Source organism: Scomber japonicus, chromosome 5, assembly GCF_027409825.1.
Source record: "Scomber japonicus isolate fScoJap1 chromosome 5, fScoJap1.pri, whole genome shotgun sequence".
In the NCBI taxonomy this organism is placed as follows: domain Eukaryota; kingdom Metazoa; phylum Chordata; class Actinopteri; order Scombriformes; family Scombridae; genus Scomber; species Scomber japonicus.
In genome coordinates this window covers 28,231,662-28,246,702 of record NC_070582.1, presented here as the reverse complement: position 1 = coordinate 28,246,702, position 15,041 = coordinate 28,231,662, and the positions used below count along the sequence as shown (strand labels likewise).

The window sequence follows — 15,041 nt, the reverse complement described above, 5'->3', positions numbered from 1 at the left end:
TTTCTTTACATGTCGATATTAAAAAAAAAGAATAATTATTTCCATTATATACTTTTTTTTTTTTAACTCTCAAATATCAGTATTGGCCTAAAACATTTGCTCGGATTTGACACTTTATTTCTCTCAAATATTGAGATTAGGCCATACCAGCTTTCACAATCCAACCTCTCCTTTCATATTTTTGGCGTAGCCCTGTTGTAGATCAAACAAAACTGAATTAAAGGACCAGCATGTAAAATTTAGAGGGCATCCATTGGCAGAAATATTGCCACATATTTAAGTGTCTGCCAATATAATATAATATTCACCAGTATGTTTTAATTAGTATGTAATCCCATGAAAATAAGAATTGTGTTTTTGTTACCTTGGAATGAGCGGTTGCAGTTTACAACCTCACCACTAGATATCACTAAACCCTACACACTGCTCCTTTAATTAACACTACTTACAGGATTGAAACGTGTATACATTTGAAGTATAACCCTTTATTTATACAATGTGAGCTGATATCTGTAGATTAACCCTAACTCTGTACCACGCTCAGCAGACAGCAAAGGTCAGAACAGGTCATGTTTGCAGTGTATCTGTGTGACTTTTGAAATGGCATTCAGTCTAATTACAGGTGTGCTGCTGCTCACTTCAGCTTCTTCTTGACATGACACACACACACACACATACACACGGATATAAACTGGGTACAGTCAGGTGGATAATGGGGTGGTGGGCGTGCTGGCGTCCTGCACAGGGAGATGATTGGCTGTAGATCTGAGGCAATAACAGAGAAGCGAAAGGTCCTACAGTAAGTGGTGAAGCGCGGTGATTGGCTATTGACAGGAGGGACAGAGGTAAGGAAGGAGAGAAAAGGAGCAGATGTAGAGGATGTGGGAAAGATGATGAAGATGGAGGCATTGATGATGATTGCCTATTCAATGTCCCAGACTGAGACAACCCAGCAGATAGCGAGTTTTACACTTGAAAGACAGGAAACACACACACACACACACACACACACACACACACACACACACATTCATCAAAACGGTCATCATAAACTTAATGACAAAAGATATAAACTAAAAATATACATATTCATCTACATATGCATAATGATAGTAAAAGATGCTATGTAAGAAATATACACACACACACAACTTTACAAGCACACAAACTGTTGCATGTCAGCGCCCCCTCACTGTGTGTGTGTGTGTGTGTGTGTGTGTGTGTGTCCTACAGAGTTCAGAGATTTTAAAGGTCACTCCGATGAGACAGGAGGCCTCACACTGCTCCTGTATCAACAAACTCTCCTCTATGTTTCACAGTTAGAAGGAAAACTATCATTCAAGCAGCAAAAATAGGCTTGCTTTGATATGGTCTCACCACAACAATAGGCAGGTAAAGAGAAGCGGTGGAGGCAGCGAGGCGGTGAGGAATTTAACTAAGCAGTATGAAAGTGAAGCCGTACACGCTCCCGTCATTTTCCTCTCTGTAAATAAGGGGTTAAAAGTGATTGTGTGTGTATCTGCTCAAACTGTTGGCATGGACGGAGCTTTCGTAGTCCAGTAAGTAACATGATCTCGATGTATAAAACACACTCATACGCAGGATTTGAATCAATACGAGCAAATCTGTGCCACAAATGTAAACACTTCTACAGCCACACACACACACACACACACACACACACACACACACACACACACACACACACACACACCTTGGTGACAGAGTTAAAAACGGTTCGACACAAGATAGGGCAGCGAAGCTCGTGTCACTGTCACAGAGGTGAGAAAGGGAGGAGAGGAGCAAGGCAGTGAGAGGAGGAGGAGGAGGAGAGGGGAGAGACACAGAGTGGTGGCAGGAAACAGGAGATCACTGATGGAAAGAAAGGAGAGGAAGGATGGAGAGAGCAAAAATGTGATGCTATGAGTGGACAAACAACGAAGAAGAAAACATGAGTAGAAATGTAAGAAGAGATGAAAGACAGACTGATAAAAGAACGCTGTAGAGATCAGATGGAGAACAAAAAGAGATGGTGATTATGGAGGGATGAATGGCTAATAGCTGACAGGATGAGGTTAGACGCATGGTGTGTGTGGTCTGCTTTGATGCAGAGTGATAGACAGGAAGTAGCACAAGGCCCAAGATAAAGGGGTGACAGATTTCGATGACAATAAGTGAGGAGTGAGAAATATTATTGTATCAAAACCTGTAACTGTTGCAGTTGTAAAAGACCTCAGTTATTATGTTATAACATCCTGTGAAATGACATTTCATCAGGAATCATTGTGAAATCACCCCCTAATCTGCTGCTATGGAAGCCCGCAGCGTGCGCCTCCCAGGTGCCAGCGTGTGCAGCTGTGTGGGTTCTAATCAGGTTGCCCAAACTCATGTAATCTGTTATCTGGACCTGATCACTTGGCATGCTGTTCATTTCTGGGGGAATGCAGAAACTCAACCAGATCAGGCCTTCACTCGTCATAATTTCAGCCTGAGTGCTATGCAATTTAATTAAGTCTGTCTAACATTACAGAAAGGGAATACCAACAATCATCCTCATATTATACCGTTTCATTGCTTTGTGGCACAGAAAGGTGATGATGTATTGTTGCGGTGATGGAGTCAGTCAGGTAATTTGATTTGAGTGCTGTGCAGACGCCTAGATGCTAGACTGTGTCCACTGTGAAGCACATACAGTACATCCCATCTGTAGAAACAGGTTGAAACAGTTTAGCATGTTGTCTGCTTCCTGTGTTGCAGCAGAAAGTATCATGGAGTCGTATTGCAGTCTTGCCGACTCAGCGATTTATTGAGCCACAGCATTGTTGGGCTGCTCCGTTTGTGACAGCAGCTTAATCAGCTTAGTCAAGCTCCGTTTATCCGTCGTTGTCACTTTTTGTTAATGATGCAACCTTCTTTTTTTTTTGTATGGAAAATCCCTCATTTTAAGAATAAAAGTAGGCTTTTAAATTCTCACATTTCCATTCATCTGTGTTGAATATGGTTAGAAGATGTGTACAATCTCTGGGATTATTGTGAGATGATGCACCATATAATATATTTAAAAGATTACTTCATTTAAAGTTTCCAATGTGAGTATTTTGCCAATAGCCAATAAAGCTATTTAATTTAATTATCTCAGAAATCATGTCATGGTTCTTCACCACATTAGGACATAATTCAGAACAACAGAAGTAATCAACATGAAGTAAAAGTAAAGCGCTCTGGATTAAAGTGTGTCTGAGATGTGTGAAAATTGAACATTTTTTGAATGTTACAGTTTTCTTAGAGACGATTCCTTCCCATTAAAATACAAATCATTTATTCTTAAATAATTACTACACTCCTACAGCTATAACTGAGTTATGTAATGCATATAATATCATTTAGACTGAAGTGTGTGGAATAAAACAACAATATGTCCACACTTGCACAAACAAGCATTTAAGAAAAGGACTTTATAAACATTATATTATAAAACAGACTGGTGCAAAGCATTTATCTGTAATATTGATTATTGTAATAATAACAATCGTTGAACATTTATGATGAATGATGTCGCTCATCAGGTAAGCTTTGATCACATACACAGCAGCTTATTTCCTAATAGCAGATATGAAAGAAATTATTAATACATTTCACAAGTTTTCCCTTATGACAATTTTCTTTTCTTTTGACTTGCTTATGTGAAGATTTTTACTATTATTGTAAGTTATTAGTTCATTGTTATCATGATTTTATTATAACTGTTGTTAGCACATATTTACCATATTTAGCAGCTGAAAGATGTCGGTAGGTTTGTTGATATGAAAAAAAAGGCATTTCATATTTGTCCGCAGTTGTTGTAGGCTTTTTTTTATTATTTGTATTTCATCACTATATGAAGCTACCATGCATAAAAAAGTACAAAGGTCAGGGCGTTCAGTATCCTGGCGATACGGCTGTGAGCAAGAATGATCATGTAGGCGGTAAGTGCTAGGAAAAAGAAATCAATAACAACAAAGGAGAGAGAGAGAGAGGGAGAGAGAGAGAGAGAGAGGAGGGCAGGGGAGGGCAGGGGAGAGGAGAGGGAGGGGATTAAATGCTGGAAAGTGACTCCGTCTAGATGGTGGTAATGGCAGCGAGCTCTCTACACTGCTATACACATAGCCAGGTAGCTCCAAAGATTTTCCATAAACACAGGATGGCACGTCACACATAAATTAAACAAAAGAAATCGAATGTTTTAAAAATCGTCTCTTCACACTCGCGAAAGAGAAGAAAAGGCTCAGATAGATTAGATTAAACTGCACCAGAATCACCTCCACCAATAAATATCACAGTCAGTGTCACAACAGGAACCACACGGGGAATAATTTGCTTATATTAAAATATATTAAGTGTCGAAATAGGCTTATGTGAGGCAGAGCTGGCAGCTTATTGACTGCACTGTTGTAATTGTGTGACATGAATAGCTTTGGAGGTTGAAGACAGTGACTCCAGACCAGAGAAAAGCTTTTATGAGTCCAGCTGGCACAATTTTCATATGGATTTTTTACTCCATTTCCATCCGTCATGATTTTATATGAGGTATTGTTTGTGTTTTAAAGCAAAATTACTGTAGTGGAAATGTCAAGCATCTTCTCAAAGGTTTGTCCACATTGCAATTTGATGACATTAATAAGGAATTTGATCTTTCTTTCTCTTCATAAACTTCACCAGCATTGTGACGTGTTGCCTCTTCTTCACCAACTTCATGACACAGGGATTTAAAATGACTTTTACACTTTTCACAAAGATTAAATGGACCTAAGGGAGCTGAAAGAATGCCCTCATTCTTCTCACTCTGCCGTTTATCTTGTTTCTTTTCTTCCACCATCTCCCGTAATCGCTCTCCGTAATTGTCGTCACGCCACCTCTGACCTCTATCCTCCTCGTCTTTGGTCCACGTTAGCTCCCTTTCCCCTTGTTCTCCAAGTTTCCAACTGTCATTTTCTTGATTTTCTGCTTTGTGCAATAGTAACATTTTAGTACATAACACACACGCACACGCACACACTGTCAAATGACTCACAGTACTTATCTCACAATCGGAACAATTAACCTTTGTTTAAAATATCAAACGTGTTGGACATAGTGACATCAGCACGTGGACCCTTTGTCTCCTGGAAGGCCTGCATGGAATCAGGGAAGCCTGATTTGAGTTTTCTTTTGCCCCTCAAACAAAGGAAAGGGCGCCAGAGGGCCCCTTCAGACCCTTCCCCAAGGTCTAAGGTCAAATCACCCTAAACTCAACCTCCCGCGAACCCCTTGGAATCTCGTCCCTCATTGGCTGAGAGACAAAAGGGAGAGGCATGCGGCTGCCGGTCTCTCTTTCTCTTTTTGTCTTTCAGCAGTCTACTCGCAGGCGGGACACAAGCTATGTTGTAATGCTAGTTAGCATTTTATATCACTGCTGTGTGAGTGTGTGTTTTGGGACCGTCGCGTCCCCGTTTGATTGCTGGACACTGAGGAGTCTGATTACGTTTGTTGCCAACACATCTCACATGTGAAGACATTTAGTTTTTATTCCGTCAGGGTCAGTGGTTAAAGCCAACGCCAAAGGATAGTAAGCCACTTCTGTCGTTCAGCAATCAGAGCTGGCGCACGTGGAGCTGAAGACAAAGCTACCGCTTCTATCTCTCCACAATCACATATTTAGCTGCTTGTGGGTTAGCGCCATCGTGAGCAAGAGGAAGTTGCTTTGTTAGCCAGCATCAGATAACCCTTGTACACAACCTCCATGCTGTGAGCGCGTTTATCAGTTTACAAAGCTCGCCATTTTCTCTCTCTATTTCGATTGCTGGCCTTCCCTCGCTTCTCTTTCTCACTCTGTCTTATACTAACCCCACACACACACACATACACATGCACACATTCACATTCAGTGTGTTTGGAAAGCTTTAACACGAGTCGGCGCCGTTTTGTCCAGTGGAAACGCCCCCCGTATCCGCCTCCTGTACTTGTGTGACGAGACTCCCTTGCGGAGTCCGCCATCTTGAATTCCCACGCTCCTGGACACACCCACTCGCATCCAAACACACACACACACACCCCTTTTCTCTCACACCCATACCTGCACACACACATGCCTATTTGTATGTTCATACTCACACACAGCTGTTGTTCAGTGTTTGTCTGTTAGTGATAGTGGATAGTGGTAGATCATTGATTAACATGTTGGTTGATGGATGGTTAATAAACTGTTACAGTGTGTTGTGTTATTGTGTATGTGTTATGGTGGTACGTGGCTAATACTAATGCGTCGTAATTAATGTTAGTGTTACAACAAAAGACACTGACCTGCTTCTTCTCCCCCTCTTTCTCTTGCTTTTTTTTAGGCGGATGCCAAGTTGGTGTGCGACGTGGTGAGTCGCATGGAAGACACGGAGCCTTACTCCGCCGAGCTGCTGGGCGCCATGATGCGCCTGTGGTCCGACTCGGGCATCCAGGAGTGCTTCAGCCGCGCCCGAGAGTACCAGCTCAACGACTCAGCGCAGTAGTACGTACACGCAATCATTTATGTGTGTGTGTGTGTGTTTGCACAGGTACTAAGATACAAATGAAAGGAAAGATGTGACCTCCCACTGGGGATGATCAGTTACACTCTCAGAAAACGATTGATTTTGCCTGCAGTTAAAAAGCTGAGCAAACTGAGTCTGTGCTCCTAGTGATGGGAATTTCAGCTCTTAAGTGATCCAGATCATTTGGTTCAGTTTCAGCTCCCGAACAGATCTTTATTAATTACTACTTACAAATTATGCTAGATTTCATCCTTTTCAGATCACCATTATTTTAGATTATGTTTAGTATAAAAATATTAGTTTAAAACACCAGATATTATCACAGGTGTATTTAACAATGTATTTATATTAAAAGCAAATGCAAATTAGATTAAATTAGAATGATCCAAAACAAATACCATTCCAAACAAATCATTCAAAATGGAACATATTACAAAGAAAAAAAAAATTACAATGTGCAAAACAGCAGCATCAGAAACTATCTGTGCTCTCTGCTTTGGAAGGTAAAATACTTTATAAATGATAATGTTTCATCTAGAAGATGATCTTAACCCTAGAACTTACTCATTCTCACTGATGGCAAAAGACTTAAAGTGATGTAAACATTTCATCCACATCTACAGAATTTGGTAATGTTTGCTAACCGTTTCAGAAACATCTTGTTTTTTGGTAGTTTGCTCCGGCTGTTTTGTTCCCTCTGCTTGTCTAATTCTGCATTTTTCTGATGAATTTAGCACATAAATCTATGTCATCCAAGAAGTAATAACGTCAGATAACATTACTGACAAAGAGAGAACTTTAACTGAGCGCGAGATGCCACTCATTAGGTCGATGAGCTAAATCAGTTTCTGAAGAGAAAGGGTCTTTTTGGGGTGGAGGATACTGTTTAACTGAACGGGAGCTGCAGATGCAAGCAGGTGTTAGAACTATAATTGGCTCTTTAGTGCATTCGCTCACATTTAACATTATTGGTTCATTTTTATCTGTCGATGAAATTCAGTGTGGTGTAGGTCCCGTATTAATCACAGCATTAATGTGTGTGTGTGTGTGTGTGTGTGTGCCCAGTTGATTTTCTCCATCCGGATCAGTAGATCACCCCCCCCCCCCCCCGAAAAAAAATTGCACACACTCAAAACACACATACCTATTTATTTATAATCTTCGAAATGCAATCATACACTGGCTATTACAACACACAGTCAATCACCTTTACAAGCACCAGGCCTGATTTATGCTGAGTGCCTGTATGTGGGTGAAGAGAGAGAGAGGGAGAGATACACAGCAAGGGAGAGAGCGAGAGAGAGAGAAAGAGAGAGGGGGGGGGGAGTGGGGGGGTCATTTCCTTTAAGTGCCATGTTTGCGCGTGTTGCTCTTGTTTAATTGCGCCCCATACATCCTGCGAAATTACACAGAGTGACATGAGGAAAAATTGAAGCACGGTGAAGGAGGGAGACATTAATTTATGTTGCCACGGGCGACACACACACACACACATAGACACACACACCGCTGCTACAGAACCCCTTCTGACCACAGATGTAGCGAATGTAACTTATGTTACTCGTTACCTGATGTACTGCACTTTGATGACTTTTAAATCCTTTGTCGGCTAAAACAGTATACATACACATGTTGAGTCATTGCCTTGTAATATTCATGCAGAAAATGTCTCTTGATTTCTGCTACATTACAGGCTTTTACTTAACTAATTGTATATCGTTACATATCAAACTTCAGTTCAGACCAGCAGTTAAACCACCATCCTGAAAGATTGGGTAACCATAGCAACATTACTTCTGCTTCCTGTTATGTTACTTCTGGCGCAATAAACCTAACCACAAGTTCAACTGACTGCAAAAAAAAAAAAGATAAAAAACAGGCTCTTGTTTTTCTTTGACACTGTGGTATTAGCAGGATGATACACTCCAAGGTGTCCCCAATGAAATATTTAACCTCCCAGAGGAAGTCTTCACCTCCAGCTCGAGCATTATCAGTCCTTATCAATTGTGTGAGGACATTTTGTTTGTAGTAATGCTTACTTAAGTGCTCGAGAACGTGTCTAGAAGCGAAGATAACGCAACATAAAGATCAAATAGCAGATAGAGAGGAGTGAAGAGAGCAGAGAAAGGACAGGAACGACCTAAGAGAGATAAGGAAAGGGAAAAAGTTAACGATGAGGAATTAAAAAACGGGGGCCGAGACAGAGAAAACAAAGTGATTGAACAGTGCGCACCGTGAGATAATCTAGACCAAAAAAGGGAAGGAAAATAAGGGGCAAAGTCAATATAGTTGAAAATGATGAGAGAGCACGAGAAGACGGAGAGAGATAGAGAGAGAAACGATGCAGACATGTTGGGAGCTAAACGTATTCCTACCAACATTTACATTACGTCAATTAACTTGAGCGGCATCCACTGCGTGTGTGAGCGCGTGCCGTTGCGTGCACGTTAAATGTCACATTAAAGATTAATGCGTACTTCCTATGTGGTGGCCCGTGGAGCAGAAGGAGGCAGAGCAACCAATGGGGTAATAGGACAAGGTGTCACATGATCGGACCCCCATTGTGTGTGTGTGTGTGTGTGTTTGTTTTTTTTGTCCAGCTTGGTCCTCAGTCATCAGGTGCTTCAATTAAAGTTAATTAAAGAACGTTATAGTTATAGTTTGCACATGTATGTTTAATGTGTGTTTTTATTACATAGAAAGCTCTATTCTGAGAGCAGCAAGCAGTGCCTGAAACCAGCTCTGCCTTTCTGCCTCTGTGCAAATGTCCTGTATGTGCTGACCTATTTACTACCTATTAATACACATACACACTGTCTGCGATTTATATCACTTGCCTTTGTCACACACTACTATGCATGTACACACTTCATTAAAAAAACAAACACAATTACTGCTCTCTGTGCACATGTATGCAATGACATAGAAATGCCAGATTTAATAAAAGGTACGCTGGATAATGAGTTTTGGTGCTTAGGTTCATTATTACATTGAGTGCAGTATGAAATAGATGGAGTGCAGAACAGAACTGATTGAAGTTAAATGTCATGCTTTCTTTATAATGTTTATATTGTTTCAGCATCCTGCATCTCGTATTTGAATATTTGACATCATCTTATCAGGTCATGATGTAAAGCTACTTCAGCTGTATTGATTTTTGATAGATAAATAAAAAGCCCCTTTCACACATGCACTGCACCCCTGAAATTAAACTACATGTGAAAAGACAAATGTCTGAATCAGTCGCACCAGACTTTAGATGTACTGTTGAAAGTGTTTGAACTTTCACTGTTTTGACTGGGCCTAATAGAAGAGAGGACTTCCTGTCATTTCTCATGAATTAAAAGCGGTTTTACTTTGCCAATGCACAACCGCAGTGTGCTTTTGTCCCAGTACCCAGACAGACCCCTCACCTAAACCAAACAGAGTGCTTCCACTAGGTGAGAACTCGCTACATATGTGATATGTGAAATATGTGAAAGTGTAACTCTAGACCTGATTGCCCAGACATTGTCCTGAGTTCACATGTGAAAACGGATCTAGTCAACCCTGGTGGTGAGGTGACCCTTTGGTTAAAGGTCTTCACAGTTCATGTGCTTCTTTTCAGGAAAGCCTAAAATAGAAAAACATACATTGTGATCAGGATCAAGTGTGAAAGTTCCTGTTTTATCTTCTTAGTCTTACCTGCGCTAAATAATGACTCAGCTTTTTCTTCCTCTCCTCTGATCGATTCAGGGACCTTTAATGTAGCTTGGCCAGATTGTATCATGTTGCAGCAAGCTTCTGCAGAAGTGATAAATGCCGGTTGTAAATATGTGTCAGTGGGAGGCGCCTCTAAACCATCTAAGAGCTGGTTACCTAGCAACAGCTATGAAGCAGGATAGTGGAGCTGACCTCTACTCGCTGGCCAGCTGTTAAAAACAGTATCAGCATCTATCAACACAATTTGAATATATCTTTTGTATATTTTTGCAATAGCAGCTTTTATTTTGAAGAAGTATCACTAATAATTCCATTCCAAACGTTTTATTTTTACATAGTTGTGAATGCAGCCTCAGCCAGCTGTTATAGCTTTTGTTTGATGTTGTTAGTTTCTCTTTTGAACCACATGCCAATATAAATGTAAAATATAGGGTCAACACTTCTTCACTGACAAAGACAGTCAGTATGACAGCTGTGCTATAACTTGGCACCTGCTGACCTACTTATTTACCCAGGTGTATGCATCTGTGCGGCTGGTTAGTTCACATCTCATCCGGCTTTCCAATCGTTGTACAATCAATAAGTTTCAGCATCAAGCCGCAGTGTTATCACTCACTATTTTTACACATTAGCAATTCTGCAGGCTGCTGAAAACATAAGAGTGTGTGACGGGGGGGGGGGGTAGGAGTGGAGTGTTGCGAGGGTGATGCTGAGTATCACAGCTTGTCCGGAGAAATCTGCCGTTTCCTTTGCTGAAAGTACACACACATCATTATCACCTCACTGACAACATTCTCTCCGGTTGTGTCTCTCTTTTTGTCCATCATACTCTGATAATCTATAATACCGCACACCACCAGGGAAATGAGACAAGCCTAGACAGGGCACTGGTGTTAATTGACTTGGTGCACCATGAAGAGTAATATCGGGATAAAGAAAAAAAGACTAATGCAGCGGTGGTCCACATTTCTGTACGCCATCTAAAAACCAGGCTACACAGGCATAGTTGAAAGGCTGCAGAGGCATGATTTAATGAAACCCCTTCAGGCGACAGCAGTTCTTTACATAAAATATTGCTAGCGCGTGTGTGTGTGTGTGTGTGTTATGGTCGTTCAGTGAAAAGCGTCTGCAGGGCTTCTGTGCAGCTTTCTTTTCAGAGACAGGTCAGCCTCCTGTGGTGGTCATGGTCATGAAAATCACATTTATAAGTCTCAACAATAATGGCAAGTTTGACTGACCTTTCTTACTCAATAGTCAAATATCTAAGTGCAGCCTGCAAGTGTTGTGGAGGCAGACAGCAAGACACATTTCATTGTAAGTATAAACTAACATGAGTACAGCATACAGTACAGCCTGAGTAAAGCTTATACATTTCATATTCTGTTGTGTTCTGACTAGAGCCCGACCGATATATCGACTGATATTATCGGACGATTCTGGACTATCACAGATGTATCATTATGCATTATTATGAAATGTGCTGATTTTTTTTTTTTTAAAGATTTATCGGCTGAATTTTATGTATATTTAATCCTTTTCCCTAATTCAAGTTTACATATTTAATTCCCAGTGAGGTTTACTGTTTCAGTGCATTGATGTCATTTTATTCTAAATTAAGTTTATTCTTAAACTGTAAAATATCACAGCCTCCATTACATATCTTCACAAATGTATTTTGTGTATTTTTTTAACAAGTGTTCATGTACATATTCAATAAAAATAAGATTATTGGCTGATATATCGACACATTTTTACTCCCTAATATCGACATCAGCCACAAAAATCCTATATCAGTCAGGCCTTAGTTCTGACCAGTACCACAGTGCTCTTTAAACAGAAGACAGCGTCCTCACTGAGGCAGATACATTTGAAAACATGATTTGCATCTAAAAACACAAAGTGTCAGACAACAAACATGAGCATCTGGTAGAAGGTGACACAGACTCAGTTTGGTTAGTAATTCAGAGCTGTTTAAACCTCATCTCTATGATCACTAACACTGTGTTTCACTGCAACCAAACACACAATATCATCATTCTTATTGACACACAGTGCTTCTCCAAAATTTCCCGGCTGGGTTATCGTGCCTGTTTAAGCGTCGGCTTTCTGGCTTTCACACGTAGATCCCCGTTGATTGTGTTTAAACATGACATGATGGAGCTGCAACACCTGGATAATTGGCACCGCTGGAGAACGGTGCTGCAGGAAAATAATGACAGAAGAAGACAAATGTTTTTCTGTTTCTGCACAGGCTGATTGGTCATGAATTTAAAATGGTAATATCCATGCCTTGATCGCCTAATCTTGCCAAAAACTGTAGAATGTTGCTTATTTTACAGAGCTGTGTGAAACTCAAAAAGGAAAAAGGTACAATAGGGTTCTTTGTTTTGCAGGTTATATCACATTTAATTCTTTTTTTTTTTATTTTAACCACAATACTTAAAAAAAGAGAAAGAAAATCTGCTTTAGGTTGTGTTTAATCATTTATCAGCAACGGAGTGTATAACACGCAATCAGCTGATGCTCTCTATAAGTAGACAGATGGTGCTGTGCGCATGAACTGGCCCATATATGTAATTATTTTTCCTTTAAATAAAAATGTTCAGCAGATCATTTTTCCTTGTTGCAGTTCAGGGAAAAAAAACAGCTTTCTCCCTCTCCCTCCTCCTCCTCCTCCTCTCACTGTCTTAGTCTCCTCCCTCTCAGCTCTTCCTATCTGCTTCCTTTCTAAACCTCAAGTTCCAGCCCATACTCCTTCTCTGTGTAATCAATAGTTCTTATCACTGAAGCAGTGTGAGCGGGTATTGTGTGCCAACCGCTCCTTGTTGCCATCAGTCCAATATCTCTGTCCTTCCTATCTTTGCCTCTCATTCTCTTGGAAGTAACTCGGCATGCGTTTTAAAAGCTCTGAAACAATACCCTCACCGGTCTATAAATAAGAAGCTTTACATCCGTCACACTAGATAGATGCATTCCGTTAGGTTTTCTGCTCATCTTCTCCGCTCCTCCGCCTTTTTCTGCCTCGCTATCTGTCAGTCCGTTTCTGCTGGGATTAGAATAACCAATAATTTCCCAGTCGTCGCTATGCGGAAAAACAATTTGTATGCCATGCTGAGAACTCGGTCGGCTTTTGGTTTTAGAACTCAAGCTGTCTGTCAACGGGTAATATGCGGAGGGTAATACCCGATAGCTCTGTGAAGAAGGGTGATTGGAAATGTGGGCGAAACCGTTGACTGTAGGCTCATTATTTTCTAACAAAGGAGTCTGTCTATCATCTTCTGTTAAAATAAGATGATGGACACCTGTCATCCAATCGCAGCTCTTTGGATTGATACTGTAGGTAAAGTGAGGTTCCTCAACTGGAGCACCGACATTCAGGCATCCATCTAATCTGCTGACGTGTCCTTTTGAAACCAGAAGTTGCACTGTCGTCATTTAAAACACTGTTCCATCCTGCCAGCCATTAAATGAAGTTGTCAAGAGTCGCCCTCTGAAGGCATAGACACTAAACCTCTTACCGTAACTGGACTATTCAGGATTATTGTTCTTTTTTTTTTATTTATACTAAAACAAGGGTTCACTTCCTGTCAACCCAACTACCCACTTCTCCTTTTCACTTCTTACCACATGGCTGCTCTACATAGTAATATTGGCTCTCTAGATATATATTGAGAGGCAGCTTGGGCTGAGCTTGTGTTCATTCAATGCTTTAAGTAAGGCAGTTTTCTTTTAATTGACATCAGGGTGTACACTGCTTGAAACAGCTTGAATACTACTACTAAAAAATACTGTAAAACAAACTGTCACACTGGGGTATGATATGATTCAAAACGTGATTTATGATAGAGGGAATAAGACTGAGAAAAGAAAATGACCTCATTGAAGTCAATAGCGTCGGTTGCACATTTACTATCACATTAATGGCCGTATTCCAATGAGTGGGTTACACTTTCTGCTTGTTATGTAATGTTTACTGTTTCACCCACCTGAGCCATGACATACTGTACATCATCAGGTTTACACTGTAACACAAAGTGGATTACAGCACCACAAATTCAGACATTTTAAGTGATCATACTCCTACTCTGCCAGCTCCAACCTAAGTCAGCAAAGAAATAAAGAACATAGACACACATTTCTTACAGTGTAGAGATAGTAAGTCCTAACAGTATAAGTATGATAAGGAAAACTGTAACAGCAAATGTAACCCTATTTAGCTACTTAGCTAACATAATGTTTTCATATTTAATGTTACAATATCAAAGGCATTTAGGATGATGAATAACTGCTGGGTTAGACAAACATAATGCTATTTTATGGTCATGTTGGCTGGAGTTTCTGAAATGTAAACTTTTCCAAATCCAATAAAGAGCATATCAGAGTTGCTAACGTTAGCCTAAACTCTGCTAGCATTGAGGACTAGCTTCCACACAGAGGGATAACACTTTTTAATGTTACCCAACACAAACCAATGTAGTTAGTTAATTACTTAATCTTTGGCATTGTAACACTTAGTTACTACTCAATTTAAAATACTTTATTTGTCCCTCAAGGCATAATTTACTTTAGGTAAGCTAGTTAGCTGGACATGCTAATAATTGCAGGTAGCTCACACGTTAGAACAGATAAACACTATTTAATGCATTCCCCACACTTGTGCTCTTGTGTTTTTGGTTTTGGAAAGGTGAAAGAAATAAACACCACCTTCCAAATATGTGAGTTTTGCTCTCTCTTCTGCCCCATGAACACCAATTCAGCATATGGAGAAATTCAAAGTCTCATTAGTAATGGAAAATAGTC

General features: G+C 40.3%; 1 protein-coding gene across 1 annotated transcript in view; it reads left to right on the top strand.

Moving 5' to 3' along the window:
- Positions 1 to 15,041, top strand: part of LOC128358665 (guanine nucleotide-binding protein G(o) subunit alpha-like) — an 80,632-nt gene that overhangs the window by 56,326 nt on the left and 9,265 nt on the right. Inside the window, exon 4 of the mRNA XM_053319012.1 lies at positions 6,357 to 6,517. Within this exon, the coding sequence (XP_053174987.1) occupies positions 6,357 to 6,517 (161 nt within the window). The remainder of the gene's footprint in view (positions 1 to 6,356; positions 6,518 to 15,041) is intronic.